Raw genomic sequence first — 23,470 nt, 5'->3', positions numbered from 1 at the left:
TGGCACCATTTATGTAAGCTTTGCAGACTCCTTGATTTAGCAGCCACGTCCATATTGCCTTTTGGCTGGGGCTACTAGGCTTGCTACCCTGTTGTCATTACATCTCTTTCTTATTTTGCCCAGAAGAGAGTGAGCAGTAACCAAGGCAGTGTTCAAACTGTTTCTTTCTCCATTCAGCCTCATTAATAGGTAGGACAGTGGGAGACTCTTACTACCTTCTTGCCCACCATTTAGGCAAGAGCATTCACCATCCCCAGCTCATGGGGGCCCTTTTCCTTTCTCTTATAGAAAGGTATATCTCAGCATCCTCTGCTTATGACCACAAACTGTCGGGATCTGGGATTTCATTTTACCAACGTGATACTAGCAAGTTAGCCTGTCACTGTTGTATGGATGCTGGCAGAAGACAATACTGAGTCAGAGACAAAGGACTTTATTTCTCATGGCACAGCAAGCTGGATAAGCATCAGCACGTTGGCATCAGTTCCTCTTGCCCCCGAAGTCCCATATGAGGCCATGGGTCTGAATGAATGCCTGCACATGCAGTGGTGGGTTGTATCACAGCTAAGGGATATGGAGCTTGGTGAATCCACTGTTTTTGTAATAAGCAGTAAATAAGAGTGCTCCCTGTCCCAGAGAGAGATGCTAACTCTTCCCTCAAGATTGCTTTTCTGCAAACATAAACCTGAGAAATGGCCTAGGTAAAGAGTGGCCACGATCTTGTGTTCTTGGCATACCCTGTGAGATCTGGAAGGGCAAGAGAGAGCCAAGGAGGATTGTCTCTCCCAACACAAACACAAGAAATATGAATGTTACTAATAGTTCTATTTGGTAATTTTTTTTTTCTATTTGGTAAATTTTTAAAGTAAAAAATCCCATGTTTCCAAACAGACCTCAAAACTAACCACAAGTGTTGGGACAGTTTAAATGTGTGGGAGTTTGTAGTCTACAGAGTTCTTTTACATATGTTTTTTGAATTGAGTCCTAATGCTTCTCTGTGAGGGGGGCATGGCAGATATTTTTGTCTTCATTGTGTAGATAAAAACAGAGATCCAGAGAGGATGACTTTGCCAGGTTGTGCTCTTAGTAAGTGGTGAGGCTGGGCTGATCTCTCTTCTTTCTGCAAATCTGTTTTGTCACACTTCTTGCAAGTTGTTTCTCTCTTTGACATCACCATACCACTGGCCTCACTTCACGTCAAGCAGAGTGTTTAACAGATAGCAGATGCAGAAGTAGATTTACTCTGTAGCCTATCTACTGGACCCACTGAGTCAAAGGAAATAAAAAAGAACCCTACATTTTGGGGAGAAGCATGTTTTGCCCCTTATGTTTTAGGTTGGTAGTGATTGCTTATGGAAGCTGACCTAGGGATGGCTAGTCCCTGGAAAGCAACTGTTCTGAGCTGTAGGGAGGGAGGGACTGACAGGCAGAAATGGCCGGGCTCTACTGGATAGCTGGGCTTCTGCTATCAAGTCTTTGTGTATGATGTGAAAAGGCTTATGTGGTTCTAAGGAAGAACGAGATTTTTCATTGTGTTTAAAAGCTAATGTATTATAATCACTTATTTACTTGCAAAATAATTTGTGTGATGAGGATAGCTTCCAGATAGGCTCTTAACTCAATTGTTGTACACTGGTTAGTTCATTATAATAAGCTCAGTGAGTTCATATTGAGCAGGTTAATCATTACAGGGTTAATGAGCAAACTTAGACTCCTGTAACAGTCACAGTTTGTAGGTTCTTACCGATCATCAGTAGCCCATGGTGTAGTTTGTAATAGCAGTAGTCTATACTTTCTAGTAGCAAAAGTAGTCTTAGGGTCAGAAGGTAACAGACTTGGAAGAGAACTCTTACTACAAAATTTTCTATATTATAGGAAAGCTCTGCTCTTTTAAAATAGAAACTCAAACTACAGAATAAGCATAGATTTCATTTAAATTTATAACTGGTTGAATATTTGCTTACCTTTCTCATCTATCTAAATGAAGATTAACAATCAGCCTGATGTCTTACTTCCTCAAATCACTAATTTTTTTTTTTTTAAGTAAACCCTAACCCCAATGTGGGATTCAAATTCACAGCGCCTGGCACTCCTGGGTGGCTCAGTCAGTTAGATATGGGACTCTTGCTTTTGGCTCACGTCGTGATGTCAGGATTAAGGTCAAGCTCTGTGTGGGGCTCTATGTTCAGTCGGCGGGCGTATGCTTGAGGATTCTCTCTCCCTCTGCCTCCCCCTCCTTCTCCCTCCCCCGGCTTGCAGCTTGCGTGTGCTCACGTGCTCTCTCTAAAATAAACAAATAAATAACACCCCCCAGAACCCCCAAAACAAAACTCATAACCCCAGGATCAAGAGTTGCATATTCTACTGACTGAGCCAGCCAGATGCCTCAATGTGTCAAGGGTTTTTTAATCCCAATTCTCTCATTAATTGCTTAAAACTTTTGGTCTTTGGGTTTTTAGAAAAGGTTTTATTTATTTATTTTTAAGGGAGAGAGAGGGAGAGAGCAAGCCCAAGCAGGGGGGCGTGGGTGGTGAGAAAGAGGAATAGACTCCCTGCCAAGCAGGGAGCCTGAGCCAGGGCTTGATCCCAGCACCCTGAGATCATGACCTGAGCTAAAGGCAAATGCTTAACTAAGTGAGCCACCCAGGTGCCCCATAGTCTTTGGTTTTAACTTAATTTTAACCATGCTTTATTATGGCCATTTGAATTATATGGTAATTTAAAAATTCTCATTTCTTTTTCTATTTTTCCTTTAGTTGGGATGAGACTCACTTTGGAAAAATGGGAAGCTATTATATCAACCGCACCTTTTTCTTTGATGTACACCCACCTCTGGGAAAGGTGAGCAATGTGGTTACTGACCACTCTCTTCAAAGGGTTGGAACAAAGTCTCAATTTTGGATTTAAAATCTTGGCTTGTGGAAGGAAATCCGTGACATTCCAGGCCAGCTGCTTACATGGAAAATCTTTGATATTTTGAGTTCTCTGGGCTCAGAAATGGAGAGGGAGTCCATCAACCAGTGGATACATATATAAAATATGGTATATCCATGTGATGGAATATTATTCAGTCATAAAAAAGGAATGAAGTGTTGCTGCATGTTATAAAATGGATGAGTCTTACAAACTTTATGCTGAGCGAAAGATGTCAGACACAAAAGGCCATATAGTGTATGATTCCATTTATATGAAATATTCAGAATAGGCAAATCCCTAGAAACAGAAACTAGATTAGTAGTGGCTGGCATCTGGTGGGGACAGAGCACTGGGGACTGACTGCAAATGAGTGTGGAATTTCTTTTGGGGTGATAAAATATTCTGGAGTTAGAGGTGATAGTTGCACAACCTTATGAATATAATAAAATCCACTGAATTGTACACTTTAAAGTGGTGAATCTTATGGTATATGAATTTTATCTCAATTCAAAAAAGTAAAAAGTGGAGAGAAGGAATATATTACATAAAGTAGAGATTGCTGAGAGGAGCTGACTGTCTCCAGGGGAGCAAAACTCCTTTCCCCCTCCCCACTCTCAGCATGCATTTTCTTTGACCTGTACCTCTCACATGTTTTACAATTAGAAATCCCACAGTGAGAATTCATTTTACTTCTCTAAAAAATACTACCTCTGAGAAGGCTAATGAATTGGCCCTTTCTTCTTAACTAGGGGCTAAGATCTTTGGCACCAAGGGGACAGGAACTGGTCTTCTAGGAAGTAAGGGAGTGGTCTTGGAGCATGGAGGACTTGGGGATGAAGGCAGCAGTTAGGGGAGATAGGCATGGTGGTCTGTGACAGGTGGGCTTAGGGGCACAAGAGCATTGGGTAGGGACCAGAGAGGGGTAGAGAGAGAGAGATGGGATAGTGATCTATTTCACAATTAGCCCTGGGCCCAGAGCTGGAGTAGAAAATATTATGCTTCTTCCTATCTCTTCTATAAGATAATAGCAATAAAAATCAGAACACTTGAAAACAATCTGTTCTAGTCCCTTTCAGTGCATTATCTTATGTAATCCTTAGAATAACCTATGAAGTAGATACCCTTGTATCCCCATTTTACCAATGGGGAAACTGGGGCACTGAGAGGACAAGAAGTTTGCCATCGAGAAGAAAACTAGTAAGTGGCAGTCAAGGTTCAAGCTGACTTAACTTCTACTCTCTTGACCCTTATAGTGCACCACACCATGATACTTACCTTGCCCCATTACTTGGATGACATCTGTTGCCGCCAAAGGATTAAACAATAGAGTGTGTGGAATGTTTGCACTGGGCTGGCCTGGGAACCAGACCCTCTGGTGGACAAGATTTTTTTTTCCCTAGGAAACCCAGCCCAATCTTTCAGCTGGGGACTGCCGGTCTGTTTTTGGAGTCCCTTAGTGTTCACACAGTGAAGACATGCATGTGGAACAGTGGCTGATTTGTTGTGACTTAAGCCTTCCCTGGCTCATATCTGGTCCCTGTGGGCTGGGGGTAATGTGGGGCTACTTTCTAAGGCCCCCCTGGGGGAGTTTGGTCTGTGTGCCCCCCCTAATTTATATCTTGATGGTCCTGTGCTCTACCTGGTTGAATGGGAGTGATGAACACAATAGCTTTTATAGGTTCTTTTTTTTTTTTTTTAAGATTTTATTTATCTTGTGTATCGTTGTGTACATCGTGTGAACATCGTTGTGTATTTATCCTTTTATAGTTGTGCAGATGTATCTAAAAAGTTTATTCATGAGAGACACACACACACACACACACACAGAGAAGCAAGCTCCATGCAGGGAGCACGACGCGGGACTCGATCCCGGGACTCCAGATCACACCATGGGCTGAAGGTGGCACTAAACCGCTGAGCCACCCAGGCTGCCCTCTTTTTCATAGGTTCTAAGGCCAAGCTAGTCAGAGAACCAGAAAGTTCCTTGAAGTTGCAAATGGCACATTTTCTCCTGCAGTACTGAGGCCGCTAGCTGCCCCTGCATGCTGTCCCCCAGTCCTGAAGGAAATAGAAGTGCTTGCACAGAGTGAAACATTTCATCAGCACAGAAGGAAGTTAGAAGTCAAAAGCTACCTCTCCCCACATTTTTTTTTAAATTTTTTTTTTAAATTTTTATTTATTTATGATAGTCACAGAGAGATAGAGAGAGAGGCAGAGACACAGGCAGAGGGAGAAGCAGGCTCCATGCACCGGGAGCCCGACGTGGGACTCGATCCCGGGTCTCCAGGATCGCGCCCTGGGCCAAAGGCAGGCGCCAAACCGCTGCGCCACCCAGGGATCCCTCTCCCCACATTTTTATTAGTTCTATTAGTTTTCTATTAATTTCTTATATATGTTATCTTAGAAATTTGGGATGCCTGTGTGGCTCAGTTGCTTGAGTGTCTACCTTCAGCTCAGGTCATGATCTCAGTTCTGGGATCCAGTCCTACATTGGGCTCCCTGCTCAGCCAGGAGCCTGGTTTTCCCTCTCCCTCTCCCTGCCGCTGTCCCTGCTTATGCGTTCTCTGTCTCTGTCAAACAAATAAATAAATCTTAAAAAAAATTCTTTATACAGACATAAGTGTGTGTATATTTATAGATGTGCACTTGAAAGACTTTATATACAAATAGGACCGGACTAAAACTGTTCAGCAACTTATATTTTGTTTTATTTATTTTATTTTAAACATTTTATTTATTTTAGAGAGAGTGAGAGAGAGAGAGCATGAGCAGGGGTAGGGGCAGAGGAAGAAGCAGACTCCCCGCTGAGTGGGGAGCCTGATGTGGGGCTTGACCCTGGGACTCCAGGATCATGACCTGAACCAATGGCAGTCGCTTAATTGACTGAGCCACCCAGGTGCCGCAACAACTTATATTTTAAACATGATATATCTTAACTTTTTTCCACATTAGCACATAAAAATATACTCCATTAAAAAATCTATTTTATTTATGATTTTTTAAATTGCATATAGTTAACACACAATATTACATTAGTTTCAGGTATACAACATGGTGATTTGAAAAGTTTATGCATTATGCTTTGCTCACCCCAAGTGTAGCTGCCATCTGTCCTGTTATATTGCTATTACGATATCATTGACTGTAGCCCTTATGCTGTGCTTTTTATTTCCATGACTTACTCATTCCATAAATGGAAGTCTGTCTCCTACTCCCCTTTCCCTCTAGCAACTACAGTTTCTACTCAGTATTTATAGTTCTGATTCTGTTTTTGTTTGTTCATGTTTTTTAAGGTTCCATTTATGAGTAGAATCATATGGTGTTTGTCTTTCTCAGTCTGGCTAGCATAATACCCTCTAGGTCCATCCGTGCTATCTCAAATGGCATGATCTCATTCTTTTTTATGACTGTTGTACTCCATTCTTTTTAATGGCTGTATATTATTCCAGTATAAAGATGTGCCATGCATTATTTTGCCCATCTTCAATTGGTGGACATTTATGTTATTTCCAGTTTTCAGCCATTACAAAGGATTTTGTAGTGAACATCGTTGTGTATTTATCCTTTTATAGTTGTGCAGATGTATCTAAAAAGTTTTAGCAGCTAAAGAGTCAAAGGATATACACATTTAAATTTGTGTTAGAGATTGATGTTTTTCTGCAAAAATACTGTAGTAATATATACCCCCATCAGCAGGGTATGAGGGTTCTTGCTTCCCCCACACCATTACCAGCAATGGTGTGATGATACTTTCAAAACTTTGCCAATTTGAGGGACACCTTGGGTGGCTCAGTGGTTGAGTGTCTGCCTTTGGCTCAGATCGTGATCCTGGGGTCCTGGGATTGAGTCCTGCATCAAGCTCCCTGTGGGGAGACTGCCTCTCCCTCTGCCTATGTCTCTGCCTCTCTCTCTGTGTGTCTCTCGTAATAAAAATAAAATCTTTAAAAACTTTGCCAGTTTGAGAATGAAAAATGGTGTGTCACTGTATTCATTTGCATGTCTTTACGAGTTGAGCCGAACATTTTCTTCATATATTTATTGGCCATTATTATTTTGTTTTCTCTGAATTTGCCCATTGTTCTAGTAGGTTCTTTTTCTTATTGATTTGAACAAATTGGTTAGGAAATTAGCTCAGGGCTACTTTTAACCTTAAGGGAACTGAGAGGGAACTGAATTTCGAGGGCCTGGTAAGGGCTCAGCATAGTACCAGGTGTTTGACCTATTGCACTCTCTAATCTTCACACCCACACCCTACTCCCTGAAAAGAGAGGTTTTATTACTTATAGCTCAGACATATTAAATATTATCTGCAATCAGAAAGCTGAGATGCAAACTGTTACTGCATTTCTTCATTCTATCAGACCAGCTAAGCAGTCTGGAAATTTATACCAGCACCAGGTGAATTTGTCCTCTGAGATCCCAGGTGGGAAGGGGCGTTTGATTGTCACCTGTCAGTTTTTGTTCATTTAGGTATTTGGATGGCCGTCTTTTTAATACCTTCTCTTATTTTTTATTTTATTTTTTTTAAAGATTTTATTAATTTACTCACGAGAGACACACACACAGAGAGAGAGAGAGAGAGTCAGAGACACAGGCAGAGGGAGAAGCAGGCCCCATGCAGGGAGCCCGACGTGGGACCAGATCCCGGGCCTCCAGGATCACACCCTGGGCCAAAGGCGGCGCTAAACCGCTGAGCCACCCGGGCTGCCCAATACCTTCTCTTATTTGTGTTAAATTAGTTACATTAATTTCTGAGCCCTAGGGTTCTTTTTTTTTTTTTTTTTTTTTTTTTTTTTTTATTAAACAAGGCTTTATAATCATTTACTGTTGAATTTTGGCCTCTATACCTTGACATGGAACTATAGAGGGTGACTTGGGTTAGAGCTACTTATAATAAAAAGTGAGCTGGTTAGTGGTCCAAACCCAAGCCCCCACAAGCAATGTTGCAGGGAGAGACTTTCTTAATACAGCCAGTATATCCTGTCCTTCCACTCAGCCTAACTGGAGTACAGGGGTCTGGCTAGGGCAGCCTGGGGCTGTTAAAATGCTTGGTAATTGCTGACAATTTATATGGCTTAAGAGCTCTGATTGCTTGTGTGGAAATGAGGCTTTTACAACTGTTGAAAGATAGAAATGAAGAAGCTCATCTTCTTGAACATTTTGAAGGATTCACAAATCTCAGTCTTAGTGTAATAGTTGATTTGTTCTTGTTTGGAATGTGCCAAGGTTGCCCTCCTTTGAAACATTAGAAATAGGAGAAATAGGTTTCTGGCCTTTGTTATTTTTTCTGCTGGGACTTTTCTCCTCTGGGGAAAAGTGTCTGTCTTAGCATCCTTCTCTCGCTGCCCCCCGTCTTTCTTCCCTTCTGCCTATTGGTGGTGTGTAACTCCTTGGCCACTTTTCTCCCTCTTCATTCTGACTTGGAACCCATCTTCCTTTCAGTAGGTCAGACCCCTAGGAATCAGCCCCTGCCCATGGCTTCCCCCATGAGCTTTCGTGTTTTATTTCATAGCAAATGAAAGAAGACTAAACGAGAGAGTCCTTCCTGACTCTGCCCTTCAAATTGTGGGATTTTTTTTCTTCCTAAATGTTCAATTTGCACTATTCCCAAGAACTTGGCCTTAACACAAGAGAGGATTTGTTTCAAGCAAAATACTCTGTAGACAAAAGATTCTTTGCTCTGCAACAGCTGCAGGAGAAAATGTCACATTGGCAACTCCTATGGACAGTTGTCAAGGGAAGCCAAAGTCTGGGTGCAGCTGGAGGGAAGTTCAGGGGACAGAGGAATCTTCATATCTCATAATTTTTTTGTTTGTTCTTCTCTCCTCAGATGCTGATAGGTCTTGCTGGCTACCTGAGTGGGTATGATGGTACTTTTTTGTTCCAGAAGCCTGGGGACAAATATGAACATCACAACTACATGGGAATGAGAGGAGTAAGGCTTCCTGACTTGCTCTAGACTGAACCCTGGGGCCACACTGTCAGAATTTAGACCTGGAGTGTTGACAGGTGTAGACAGAGGGACTTTGGGTGGTAGCGGGAGAGGAGTATGATTGGGCCTATATCCTGTAATAGAGATTCGGGTGTAGAGATTCAGAACTGGAATGGATAAGAAGGGGAGAGGAAGCTGCAGATAATACAGAGATTGCATAGGTAGGAATAAGCACACACTGTCACCTGTTGCCCAGCCCATGTGAGGCTTCAGACTTCAGGTTGGAAAATAAATCTAGGACCCAGGCAGCCAGGAGTCTTCTGCAGCCTAGACATTGGGCTCAGCAAATTGGCAAGCTACATGTCTTTCCTCTCCATGGCCACGATTACTGGAATGTTGCCTACCTCTGAGGGCCTTTCTTAAGATTTCAGCATCCCATACTCCTGACATCAGGTCTAGGTCTCTGTTTCTTTCCCCGTGAAGGTTTCAGGCACCCAAAAAGGATTTTCCAGTCTTGTAGAGGAGATTACATGTTTGCCCACGTTCCAGCCTTGATAGAGCATCAACAGGCCTAAATACCCAACTCTGTAGGGACCCCTTAACTGTAGCAAAATAAAGCGCAAAATCTGACTTTGGACATAGAATTCTCAGAGCAGGTTGCATTTATTTACAGGCTCCTTTTCTTGAGGAGCTCAAAGCACATTAGATAAATGCTGTGTGCTTACTTGAGCTAATCATTGGATGATTTGCATGGTCTATCATACTGTATTAAACAGGGATTACCCCTACCCAGGAGTTCATATTCTTAAGTGGTTCTGTGTCTTCCTAATGACTTTTGAACATCATGTAGCATACATAATTGGATAGAGGCCTGACTCACTGTGGGCTTGTTGTGCAAATTGAGAAGCCCAAATATAACAGCCTTGTTCTATTTCATGCTAGGACACATTGCTTTCTATTGACAAAAAGTGACAACATAAATATGAGAATTGCCATTTCCCTGGGCATGTCTATTTATTTTTGATGGACATGGTAAAGAAGTGGGAGAGAGAGCTGGTGGTTCCAAACAAAACAAAACAAAAAACAACTCCATGTCAGGTAGTTTTTTTTCCCCCAGAATCAAAATGCAACTTGTTAACTTCAAGAGTGATTTCTGGTGTGACTGAAGAAAAGAGCCAAGGGAGAAATAACAGAAATAACATTATAATTCTATAGAATATTAAACACATAAGAGAGATCTTTTTCTACTTGTACCCACAGTTTTGTAATAGAAGCTAATGTTTATTGAGCACTTTGTATGTGCTAATAAAACTAGCTCATTTAATCTCTAGAGAAAACTAAGGTAGGAACTTTAGTTTTTCACGTGTCATGGATGGGGAGGCTGAGATTCAGAGATGTACTAGTTCAAGGTCACAGCTAGTGGTAGATGGAGCAGTCCAACCTCAGAGTTCCCAAATTGAAATCACTGTGCTATCCTGCACATACCTCCTTGGCTGAACTTTGTTGACTTCATGTCAGTGATTGAGGTGGTGCTCAATGGGGACCTAAATGTGGCTTGATTTGACGATTCACCGTCACACCATCCCTTTCTTATTTATAGATATTCCAAGTGATTTCAGGTCACTGAGTCATGCCTGCGTCCAGATGCTCCATTTTAAACATTAGTTTGAACCAAGTCAAGTAGGTCTCTGATGCTTAGCTTAGCTGGCTGTTTGACTGTGTCTCTTTTCCTTCCATAGTTCTGTGCTTTCCTTGGTTCCTTGCTGGTCCCATTTGCCTATCTCACTGTGTTGGAGCTGTCTAAGTCCTTCCCGGCAGCACTGCTCACCGCTGCCCTCCTCACCTTTGGTAAGTTGTCTTATACCATGTTTCTTAGGGAATTGACTGCCCCATTATGAGTGTAGTTGGAAATCAGTACATTTAAGGATCCTATCCATAGACCCAGGTCTTAAGTACCTTTAAGATTGGGTAAATGTATTATAAATCTTAGTTTCTTCACCAGTGATTTTACATATAAAAATAATTCCCTGCAGCAAACCTTTATATTATTAGAGGGGAGTGCTCACATACATAATCATAATCCCAAGGAATGATTGTCTCCAAGTTATCCACATTTAAGTTTGGTGTGACTAAAAAGACCAACTTGTGTGTGTGCATGTATTTGAAGGAGGCTTACAATTCTAATTCTGCTTCTCTCATGTTACTATCAAGATCTCTCAGGTTACTAGAAATGTGTACTTCTTAAACTGATTTCAACTGAATGCAAGGACAGATGTCTCAGAAGTAGCTGGGTGGCAGTAAATAGCAAAGTGGGAAATGGGAACTTAAATCTCTGTGGATAATTCCCACACATAAATGAGAGTTGATCTGTAGAAATTGATCCTGTGCTATTCTTGTTTTATGAAAGTGAATCCATTACCTCATTGAACTTAACATTTAAAGAAGTCCAGGCCAAGTTATGTGGGTATTTCATGGGTGATTCTGGCTTTATTTTGACAGGTTTGCAAGATTAGAGGGCCTCCTTATAGGATTGGTGGCTTTTTCCTTGTGTCTTTAATTTCCCTTTTCAGTTATTCATCACCTGCATTTCTCTTTTCATTCCACAACTTTTTTCCAAGTATCTCCTCTGTGCCAGGCTACTTTTTTGGGCCTCCAAGGATATGCTGATGAGACCCTGTGCTGTCATGTCACTTACCTGCTAGTGGGGCAGATGATAAATAAGCAAGTAAATTTTAAGTCTGAAATGTAACAGTGTAAACCATAGTACAGTGTAGAAAATAGAGAAGAGTAAGGGAGAAAGTAATGGGGAGGGATTCTCCTGTAGGTAGGGTGGCCTTGAGCAAGACTTGAATGAAGCAGATTAAGCCATGCAGAGAAGTGAGCAAAGGATGAGGGCACAGCATGTGCGGTGATCCTGATACAAGGCCCCATTTGGTGGATTCAGGAAACAGCAAGGAGGCCAAGTGTGGGCAGAGTGGAGTATGTGAGGCAGAGGGTTTTGGGAGATGAGGTTGCATAGGGAGGGAGACCATGCCGGCTTTGACAGCCGTCTTGAGAACTTGGTTAGTCTAAGTGAGATGGCAAGACATTGGAGGCTTCAAGAAGGGACTTGATGTAATGCAATGTTGTTTTAAGAACAATCACTTTGGTGCCTGTGCGGAGAACTAGCTCCCAACAGGGACTTCATGTTAGATGCTAAGACTCTATCCTAGGTATAGGAAGTCTGAGGCTACCTAAGCAGGGTGGTAGGACTCCCTTTTTGATGGTGGAAATGAAGAGCCCTCGTCTCGGGACTGCTCCATCTGATTGAATGACGTGAGCCTCTCTCGGGTCACGGGCCTGAAAGCAGTGTGAGTTTTCTATCCCTGGGCTTGGGTGTACCCCAAAGCTATGGTGGCCTTCCACCTCCCTGATAGCTCAGTGGCTCATCTGGTCTTGATCACGTAAATGCTTACATGCAGTTAAGTATAAGGGACACTATTTCTTATTGTCAGGGTGTTTGGTTCTTGGGGGGCCCATCTCTGATTCTACTTTTTGACCACTGAGCTCATGTTTTTCAGATACAGGATGCCTCACTCTGTCCCAGTATATCCTCCTTGACCCCATCTTGATGTTCTTCATCATGGCTGCCATGCTGAGCATGGTCAAGTACAACTCCTGTGCCAACAGGTCAGAAACACTATCTTTGTGGGACTGGGCATTGGGGGTCAGAAGCTGTGGCAACTCCAGAGTTTCTGTAATAGTCAGGGACAGGATGGGTGCCTAGAGGACTTGTCTTGAAGCTACATTTAAGGCAAGCATACTTTTTTTTAAAACTTAGATTGCCCATTTTAGATCATAAAAATAGATTTTATTTATTTGTTTTAGAGAGAGAGTGCACACGTGGGCGGGTGAACAGGTAGAAGGGCAGAGGCAGAGTGAGAGAGAGAATCCCAAGCAGGCTTTATGCTCAGCGCAGGCACAACATAAAGCTTGATCCCATGACCCTGACACCATGACCTCAGCCAAAATCAAGAGTTGTATGCTTAACCAACTGAGCCACCCAGGCACCCCATGAAAAATAGATTTTTTTATGTTTTCTGGGGATACCTTTATTTTTGTTTTACATAAGATAAGAAAATGTCAATTATCTTTTTAAAGAATATTATAATGGATGGACTTGGGTAGGGGTTTGTGGAGATTATGGGGGCTTCCTAATGCTTTCCCCCAACCCCACCATCTTCTGAGCCACCCCTTGGCACCAGTGCTGGTTAGGGATCCCAGGATAAGTTTATTCTTTGCCCTCTCTGTCCTAGAGGAGGAGAGAACCACAACAGGAACTGTCCTCATTTCCTGATGATGGGAATAATGTATATGAAGTTTGGCTTAAGGGCAGCCTGGGTAGCTCAGCGGTTTAGAGCTACTTTCTGCCCAGGGTGTGATCCTGGGGACCTGGGGTCGAGTCCCACGTCGGGCTCCCTGCATGGAGCCTGCTTCTCCCTCTGCCTGTGTCTCTACCACTCTGTCTCTCTGTTTCTCATAAATAAATAAATAAAATCTTAAAAAAAAAAAAGTTTGTCTTAAGTGGTCCATTTTAGTCAAGAGGATCTCTACAAGCCCTGGTCAGTTTTAAAGCTATTCTGGAGGCCCTGGTCTTTTTCCAGAATAGTCTTTTTTAAATCATCCTTTTGCTTCTGAGAGAGTAGAGTAAGTCATTCATTCTATTCAAACCGAAAGAGCTGGCTCCGCCTAGGCTTTTCTATGAGTCAGCCTGGTTTCACCACAGCCAGGCTTATTAAATTACATTAAGCTAATGAAGCCGGATCCAGTGACTACCATCTCTCTCTGGCTTTGGATGATTGTCTACTTCTACTACATCCACTTCCACCTGCCACTTCTTGAGTACATAACTATGTGCCCGGTACTGGGCTAGGAGCCAGAGGTACAGAGGAACATAAGTCTCATAGTTAAGGAGTCTTCACTCTGGCAGGGGACGTAGCCAGCCAATGAGAAAATTGCAGCACCAAGAACTGGGTGCTGTAAGTATAGCAAACCTTGGAACCGACTGCCAGCGTTTGGACCATGCTCCACAACTTGCTAACTGTACTGCTACCCTCTCTGTACCTTGGTTTCCTCTTGTGAGAGAAAAGGATAATAATAGGACCTACCTCCATGGGGTCATAGTGAAGGTTAAAGAGTTTATATGTGTAAAGTGCTCAGAACAGCTCCTGACACATAGTAAGCACTCAATAATTGCTTCTTTTACAAGGTCCACAGGTGACCCCAGGAGAGGGCTGACTTAATCTGATAGTTTCTCTGGATTTTCCTTTTCCTTCCACTTGATTGGTCACTACTGAAGAATAAACCTCTTGCTTACTTTGAACCCTGTACTTAGCCAGGAAGGCTACAGCCCCTCCCCCCCCCCCCCAAAAAAAAAATAACCTCCTCACTCACACTGCTTCGTGTAATTTTGGGAGTTTCAGAGACCATATCCTCCTTAGAGCCACACCATGGTCTCCTAAGGTTAGGAGCTCTCAAGAATGAGGGCAGTAAATTGAACACCAATAAAAAATAAATTAAAAAAAAAATGAGGGCAGGCACAGCTTCTCAGGGTCATAGAACCTCTGCCTTTCCCCACTGCTGCTCTTGTTTTTGAGTTTGGTTCCAGCTGCCAAACTGAACTCTGTTGTCTTGTTGGTTTACAGGCCCTTCTCTGCCCCCTGGTGGTTCTGGCTCAGCCTGACTGGCATTAATCTGGCTGGTGCTTTAGGGGTCAAGTTTGTTGGCCTCTTTATCATCCTGCAAGTGGGGTGGAACACCATTTCAGACCTTTGGCACCTGTTTGGAGACCTCAGTCTTTCAGTGGTGAGAACTGAAGTGCTTGTAGAAATGTCTTTGCTCCCTGGTATTGCTCAGCAGAGCCAGTAGCCCTTCTCTGCCTCTGCTGCAGGTGGTGGCGTGGCTATATTCTGGGCCCGAGGTAGGCTGGATCTGGCCATTTTCTGTAGGCAGCATGACAGCAGAAAGTAGGCCAGGCTCAGCAGCTAGAGAGGTTTAAAGGGAGAGGAAGAATTAACATCCTTGAAATTTTCTTTTGGCATTTGTTTCTGTGATATTTTTTAAACGCTCTACAAACTACCCAGTCAGGGGAGTCTGTCCAGCTGGGCTCATGCTAAATATATGGCAGACACTGACTGCATGGGACCTTAGGTAAAATGGGTAGATGACTTTCTGAACTCCCAATTTTCTTTCTCTGACCCAGAGTCTCCAGATTTGGAGACCAGTAAGGGCCTTTATTAAAGTATTATTTACTAGGAGCTGATTTTATGCCAGGCACTGTGCAAAATGCTTCACCTCCACTGTCTCATTTACCTCTCCTAACAGTCCTGTGAGATAGGTAGTTATTACCTTCCCTTTACAAATGAGGAAGTCCAGACCTAGAGAGGTAGTAATAGGTCCAAGACCATACAAGTTGTAAAAGGTAGATGTAGGATTCGGACTTAGAGGAGGCTGATGCTAGACCTGAACTACTTTGCTACAGTGCTTCTCCATCATCTCTGAACCAAAGTCTTGATAAGTTCATTTATTCGCTCAGAAAATATAGACAGACTACCCTTTAAGTGTGAAACGTGGAATATGTAGATGAAGAAAATAAGAATTCTTGCCTTCCAGAGATAATAGAGAGACAGAAATAAGTAAACAGGCGATTGCAGTCCAATCAAAAAGTGCTGTGAGGGCATGAGCCCAGGTTTAAGGGTCTAGGAAGGCTTCTGGGAGGAAGCTGAGTCCTGAAATCCAGATGAGGACCACTTAAGCATGTGATGGGTAGAGCTGGCATAGTACAGGAAGCATGGGGACCATGCAGGAGCTCAGTGTGACTGGGATATAGAGGGGACTGATGAATGATGAGGCTGAAGATGCAGGGACGGTCAGGGGTCCTGGGTGAGGGCCTGCACAGGCAGCAGAGAGCTGGCACATGTTGGACCCTCTGTAGTGCCTGGGTGGTGGAATGTTAGGGAAACACTGGGGTTTCCACATATTCTTTCTTGTTGGCTGTTAGCTTTTTAATTTTTTTTTTTTTTTTTTTTAGCTTTTTAATTTTTGATGATTTTGACTTATACATAAAAAGTTACATGTAATGCACATCTAAGGTATAAGAATAAAGCCCCAATTATGCTCAACACTCCGCACTGGCTCTGTTTGCAGGTCACTGTGGGAAAGCACCTGACTGCTCGCATACTGTGCCTCATAGCACTGCCCCTGACTCTCTACACGGCCACTTATGCCATTCACTTCATGGTGCTGAACAAAAGGTACAGCAAAGCCTTTCCAGCCTCTTGCCTCTGGTCTTCCTCTTGCCTCTCAACCCTCCAGGTGGGCCATGTGATTCCTGGGTCTGTGGTTGGGATGTTAGAGGGACCTGATGGGTTTTATCTGTTTGTTTCCTCCTATGTTCTATCTTTTGGGTATCTGAAGGGCTCAGAAAAGCCAGCCCCCTGGCCTGAAGGAAGAGGAGAACTTCCTAAAAGCCATTCTGCCCCTTATCCCTAAACAGAGTCTCTGTGCTTAGCAGAGGTGAGCCAGAATAAGGTGTGCACTTGGAGGAGGGTAATGATCTCAGTAACATTAACTGCAGATCCCACTTAACAAGTAGCTATCAAATGTCAGCATTTTATACATATTATCTCACTTAATTACTATGGGTTTTTAGTTCTTTTGATTTTTTTTAAATCCCCAATTTATAAATGAGGAATTGAGGCAAAACAAAGTTAGGTACTTCTGAAGGTCACCTAGTTAATAAGTGGCTGAGTTGAGATTTGGACCCCCAATTCTCCAAATCCATCACCTGTGTCTGTCCCATGATACTACACTGCCACTACCATTGTACTTCTTTTAAACTAGTTGTGCAGGGCTCTTCCCAAGGCTCCCAGGAAATTGGAATTTCTCTCCATGAGCTTGTCTCTCTTCTGCTCCTTTCCCCACAGTGGTCCTGGCGATGGCTTCTTCAGTTCTGCCTTCCAGGCCCGGCTTTCAGGCAACAACCTTCACAATGCTTCCATCCCCGAACGTGAGTATCTCTTGGCCTTTACGAAGGTAGGTGAATTGGAAAAGACAAGTATGATAGCTTGGGTTATTTTAGCCTGTAGGTGACAAACTAGGAGAAAGATCCAGTTAGATCACATGAAGTGTGGCCCTCAGCCACAAGTTCTTGGACTGTCTGTAAAGAATAACTTCTCCTTTGTGGCTTTGGAAGCATCCAAGTCAGCTGCATGGGAAGGCAACCAGAGAGAATCTGGTGAAAGGACAAGGCCCTCTGATGCTAGTAATCAGTCACCATCATATTCTAACTCACATTCAGTCACTTTTTTTTTTTTTTAAGATTTTACTTATTTATTTGAGAGAGAAAGAGCATAGAGGGAGAGGGAGAAGCAGACTCCCTGCTGAGCAGAGAGCCCAACGTAGGGCTCGACCCCAGGACCCTGGGATCGTGACATGAGCCAAAGGTAGATGCTTAACTGACTGAACCACCCAGGTACCCCTCACATCCAGTCACTTACTCACAGATTATAAGTGAGCACATGTTAGCCACATTAGATGGACGCCCTGCAGAGTAGAGGATCTGGTGTGTGTTAAGTATATAAAGAGCGAACACAGAGCTATGTGGATCAAAGTGTGCAAGAGATCATTTCTGCTAAGGGGTTGGAGAGCATCAGAGGTACACAGAGTGAGAGGCTATGGAGTCAGGCCCTGGAAGAACGGGTAGGTTGGGCCCAGATTATGAGGAATTGAAACATTTGAGTGAGGTGTTTGACTTCATTAAACAGGCAGTGGAGACCCAGTGGAGGCCTTTGAGCAGGGAGGAGCTGATGGCAAAATACAGGATGGCTAGGAAGGGGATGGGATTAGAGGCTGGGATAGCCTCTGGTAAGTTGTTCTGAGGACTCAAGCTGGGCATCATGGTAGCAGCCACAGGAGTAGGGCAGATGGGCATGGACAAGGGAGATTGGACCTGGAAAGAGAGGAGGAAAGATGTCACTGAGGACTTGAGTCCAAGTAATTATTTCTTGGAGGCACAACAACGTCCTCTAGTCTCTCCAGTGCCTTGCATAGTGCCTAGGTCAAAGGGGACCCACCAAGACTGTGCATAGAATGAGAAATAGGAAAGCAGGTAAAAGAGTTGGTTTAGAAAGACAGATATTGGGTTCTACTGTAGAGAGATTGACCTTGAAATGCTTGGGGGAAATCCATGCAATGGGGCCAGCGGGCTTGCAGCTGATGCTTTCAGAGGAGGAATCAGCCAGCTAAGAGGGAACGTGATACTGTGGCAGTGGCTGTGATCTTTAAGGAACCTGTAGAAAGAGAATGAGAACAGGGCTGAGGTCAGGTAACTGGGGAGTATAGAAGAATGCAGATTAGGAAAGAAGGCTGCAGAGGACAGTCCATGAGGGAGTGTGGGTTGAGAAGGGGGAACAGAGCATTTCCAGAAGCAAAGGTGGTCAGCAGTGTACAGGGTTGCATATGCTAGCCTTCATGTGAATGTAGAAAAATGGAGCTATGGCATTTAGCAAATTCCTACTCATTATTTAAAGGCGTAGCTCAGCTGTGATCTCTTCCATCAAGCCAGCCTCTCCTTACTCTTGCATGAGAATTCATCCTACTCTGTTCCAGACTCACATCACGTCACATGTTGTCACCCCTTTGCTGGAGCATTTGCCCATTGTCCTGTGCTCATGGGTATGTGCAACTATCTTTCCCAAGACTGGGCTCTCCCAGGGCCACAGCCAGGCCTCCTCTATCTTTGGATCCACCATGTGATTGGTAGGATCTGTTGACCAAATGAATGAGCAAAGGAAGACCTGGGTAGCCTATCACTGGTGGAGCGAGACCTATCTCAGTGGGCTGGGGAATGGCAGACAGGCAGGTTACAGGGGACTGAGAAGAGGGACATTAAGGAGGGAAAGAGGGGATCCTGGGTGGCTCAGTGGTTTACCGCCTGCCTTTGGCCCAGGGTGTGATCCTAGAGACCCGGGATCGAGTCCCATGTCGGGCTCCCTGCATGGAGCCTGCTTCTCCTTCTGCCTGTGTCTCTGCCTCTCTCTCTCTCTCATGAATAAATAAAATCTTTAAAAAAAAAAAAAAAAAAAAAAGAGGGAAAGAGACTTTGTAGTTATCTAGGGCCGACAGGCAGAGTGGGTATTCTTGGGTAAACTGTTTATTCTTTTTTTCTTTAATTCAGAATTAAAAAAATAAAACCCAAACACCATTGAACAGTTATTTTATATAGTATTAGATTCAAAAAGCACGCCAGATAAATTTCACAAAAGTGAAATTTATCTTAATGGTGTATCATAAGGTTGTATCTATCTTGAAGAATATTCTAGGTAAGATATGGAATGCTTTCTTTATTCTGTTTAATGTATATATAGACTTTGAAGGACAAACTGTTTCTAATCTCTTGCTATTATATATAGAGCTTTGATAATACCACTCTTAATACCAGCTTCTTCTGAAGTCCTGAGGAAGGAAGGGAGACCCTGTAGTGATCTCCCACTTGAGTTGATACTGTGGGAGAAGGCACCTGTGTGTCTCGTTTTAGGTGGTCCTGGGCCCAGTGCAGTCTGTGAGAGGCTTAGTGAGTCCTGTGGTTCAGAGGCCCCTCCCAGTCCAGGGCAGCCACTAGTACTGTGCCAGCTCACACCTTCCACTGTCTTCCTTCTCCTAGATCTGGCCTATGGCTCTGTGATCACTGTGAAGAACCTGCGGATGGCCATCGGCTATCTCCACTCCCACAGGCACCTCTACCCCGAGGGCATTGGCGCCCGCCAGCAGCAGGTCAGTGAGCCTCTCGTACTGCAGCAACACCAGGCTATGCCGGGACGGAGCCCACTCTTCTCTTTGTTGCCCTCGTCCTTTACTTGTGCTGTTTTCTCTGCTTGAAACATTCTTCCTCCTGTACCCTCTCCTCTTTCCTTTGGCTAACTCCAGCTTCTTTAGGCTTCAGTGCAAGCGTTCCCTCTGATCATCATAACCCACCTGTACTCGATATTGGGGGAGGTGCCTCTTGCATGAGAGGCTTGCCTGGCACACTTTGTGAGCCTATGCGGTAACCCTTTTCACACTGAATTGTGAGAACTTCCTTCCTCCTGTGTCTTTGCTACTTAATTGCTAGCTCTTGAAAGGCTTGAATGTCCGGCGTGGTGCCTGGCACGACATGGATGATGGTCAAGTCTTGTGGCTGCAAACACAGACCTGGAAACCAGACTAGATTATCTGGGTTTGAATCCTGGTTCCTCTGACATGTGACTTTGAACATGTTACTTGACCTTTTTCTGCTCCAGTATCTTCCTCTTTAAGTTGGGGAAATAAATGGTGCCTTTCTCCATCATAGAGTTGTGCAGATTAAAAGTATGAGGGTAATACATGTGTTGACTGGGGGATTAACCATAGGTATTACCTGAGTGAGTGAGCAACGGTGTGCCTGTATCCATGTCCACGCATGCTGGGTGTGGCTGTGATGGACAATGCCTAAGAGGGAGAAGCTGGATGTTGGAGAGGTTGGAGAGGCCAGGTTGTACAGAGGCCTTCCATGTTACAGTAAATTTGACTTTGTTCTGTGGATGCTGGTGAGGCATTGAGATTTATTAAGACACGATAAGATGTGATTACATTTTTAGGTTAGAAAGATAACTCCAGCAGAAGGGTGATGGATTGAAAGGAGGGGCAGACTAGAGGCAAGGAACCAGTTAGGCAATAATCATGACAGAGGATGGTGAATAGAGGTAAAGACTGTGGATAGAGGTGAGAATTGATTCAGGAAACACTTTACAGGTCAGTGTCAGGGCCCCATCACTGGTAGCTGGCAGGGGTGAGCTCTATCTAAGGCTGTATGTGTGATAATGCTGTTTGACCATAGTCAGAAATGGAGGAAGAATAGCAGCTCTGGAGATGAGAGAGTTTTCTTTGTGTATTTTAGGTTTGGGGCTTATCTCAAGGAGATCTGAGTGGGTAGCATATGGGTGACATGCTACAGTGGGATGGGTGGCATTGCCCAGAAAGGGTGTGCAGAGGGAGGAGAGCCAGCGAAAGAGCCCTGGGGGGTAGCAACACTTAGGCGCTGGTAAAGTACTCTGGGGGTGCCAGTAGAAGAGGCTGAGAAGGAGGGCGGGGACAGGGAGGTGGGAAGAGAGCTCAGGGCAGACAGCATCCCCAGGAGGAGGAGGTCTGCAGTCCAGGTGCTGCAAAGGCCTCAGAAAAGGCGAGGGCTAAGAAAGAGGCCTTTAAATGACAGTAAAGGGGGCCTCATAACTAATTGGCATCACTTCTAAGAAGTGATGAGGCCCCAATTCTCAGCCACCATAACAGAGAGGAGAGGGGAGGGGAGGAGAGGAGAGGCAGGGCAGGCTGTTGTGCTGAGAAGCTTGGAGTGATTGTTTCTCTTCTTGCAAAATAACTGGGGTTTTTTTTTGCAAAAAAAGTTTTCCTTCTCAAAATTCATCATTATTATGTCCTTATTTACTAGTTTATGTTTATCAGAAAGTTGGCCCAAGGTGTTAGGTTTTAGTATCAGTTTCCCATTCTTGATTCTCCATTTGTCTCTAGTACTTCAGAACCCACTGAAGAGCTTTTAAAATGTTCTAATGCCTGGGCACCACACAGTGGCTCTAACTTCATTGATCTAGGATGGGGCCCATGCACTGTGCCTTTCTATTTTGTTTTGAAGCTCTCTGTAATGTATAGCCAGGGCAGAAAATCACAGCTAGCCTTTCTGTGGAAAGCTGCAGCTGTCATGCAGAAGGTAAAGTTACAGACGTGGTGGCCAAGAATGTTTACACTGTGCAAAAGGAGACGAGGACCCTGTTACACTAGTCCTAGTGTTACACACTTAGCAGCCCATGTGTAGAGGTGTGAGGTCATGATGGTGTGTAGGGAGAGCATGTGGGGCCAAGGCATGGAAGAGTCTGGGCTCTCATGGCTGAATCACACTGAGCCTTTTTCAGTGGGTTTCTTCATTTGCCAACCAGGGAATTATAGTAAGCCACCTCTAGTGGCCCTCACTGCCCTGGCCCTCAGCCTCTTGTCAACAACTTGAAGTGTCCACTTTTAATATTTTTAAACCGTAACATTTATAAAATAAAATTGGAAAACATAGAAAAATAAAAACAAAAGAACAACAAAAAGCCCCCCAAAAAACAAACAAACAAAAAAAACCACAAAAGCTACGTGTGATTCCAGAAGATCAGTGTTTATCCACAGTTTGATGTACAACATTCTGTTGTTATAGGTTACTAGTGTTTCTAGGAGACCTTGTGTTATAAAAAAAAAATCCGTTGTAAAGACAAATGTTCCAATGGGAGAAAGAGACCATGGACTATATTCATAGTAAGGAAGTCATTTTTCTTACAGGAATTTTAATAGTGATTTTTGTTTAAAAAAATACGCAGAGTACACACACGAGTACCATAAGATCTTAAGATCTTTAAACAAACCTAAGCTAGTGAACTCTTTATACTTTGTATACAGTATATAGCTAGTATACTCTGTATACTGTATACTTTTGTTTAGGAGCATGGACTTAATTTCTCTATGGCTGCCAAAATCTATCATCTATCTATCTATCATCTATCTATCTATCTATCTATCATCTATCTTTCTTTCTTTCTTTCTTTCTTTCATTCATTCATTCATTTTTAAGTAGGCTCCATGCCCAGTGTAGATCCCAGTATAGGGCCAAACTCACAACCCTTAGGATCAAGACCTGAGCTGAAATCAAGTCTAACACTTAACCAGCTGAGCTACTCAGGCATCCCAGTTTCTTATATATTCTTAATACTGTGATTCCTGATTTTTCTTTCTAAGAAAGTAAAAGTAGCCGTAATACATACATAACTTTTTCCCCAAATGCTAATTCTAAATCTCTTTGCAAGTAAATCAGCCATGTTTTGTCCAATTGGAGTTACAAAAACTCACTTTGGATATTTCTGTTGTTTCTGGATATTTATGTTCTTATTTATAAAATTGGCATAATTGTATGTGTTTAGTCTCTATCCTGGGAGCATTGGAGTTGGTTGCCTTGGTTTGAATCCTGTCTCTCCACTGATAGACTATGATGACTTTGAGCAAATTACTAAACCTTCGTGTCCTAAGGTGAGGATAACCATAGGCCTATGGCATAAAGATAAGACTTGCCCAGTATGTAGAATGGTACATGGTGATAAATGGCAGCCATTTTCAGCATCAGCATTTTATAAGCCTTTTTCTATGCTGGTAAAAAATGCTCAGAAACATTTTCTGTGGCTGTGTAATATTCTCTCCTGTGGATGTATTATTGTGTTAGTGATTCCTTCTTATTGGACATTTAGACTGTTTCCAAGTTTTTTGTTTTTTTTTTTTTAATTTTTTTTTAAATTTCTATTTATTTATGATAGTCACAGAGAGAGAGAGAGAGAGAGGCAGAGACACAGGCAGAGGGAGAAGCAGGCTCCATGCACTGGGAGCCCGACGTGGGATCTGATCCCGGGTCTCCAGGATCACGCCCTGGGCCAAAGGCAGGCGCCAAACCGCTGCGCCACCCAGGGATCCCTGTTTCCAAGTTTTTGCTATTAGATTTGTCACAGCAATACATGTATGTTCACATGCACACAC

General features: G+C 43.4%; 1 protein-coding gene across 1 annotated transcript in view; it reads left to right on the top strand.

Annotated features, from left to right (window-relative positions):
- The window catches only part of POMT2 (protein O-mannosyltransferase 2), a 42,175-nt gene that overhangs the window by 3,847 nt on the left and 14,858 nt on the right, over positions 1–23,470 (top strand). The window contains exons 2-9 of the mRNA XM_025996424.2: positions 2,757–2,841; positions 8,747–8,851; positions 10,588–10,696; positions 12,409–12,517; positions 14,533–14,692; positions 16,034–16,140; positions 16,813–16,895; positions 19,551–19,660. Coding sequence (XP_025852209.1) covers positions 2,757–2,841; positions 8,747–8,851; positions 10,588–10,696; positions 12,409–12,517; positions 14,533–14,692; positions 16,034–16,140; positions 16,813–16,895; positions 19,551–19,660 — 868 coding nt within the window. The remainder of the gene's footprint in view (positions 1–2,756; positions 2,842–8,746; positions 8,852–10,587; positions 10,697–12,408; positions 12,518–14,532; positions 14,693–16,033; positions 16,141–16,812; positions 16,896–19,550; positions 19,661–23,470) is intronic.

The sequence above is a fragment of the Vulpes vulpes genome, chromosome 6, assembly GCF_048418805.1.
Source record: "Vulpes vulpes isolate BD-2025 chromosome 6, VulVul3, whole genome shotgun sequence".
NCBI classification, from domain to species: Eukaryota; Metazoa; Chordata; class Mammalia; order Carnivora; family Canidae; genus Vulpes; species Vulpes vulpes.
The sequence above is the reverse complement of the archived record's forward strand: the minus strand, read 5'-3'. Positions and strand labels throughout refer to the sequence as shown.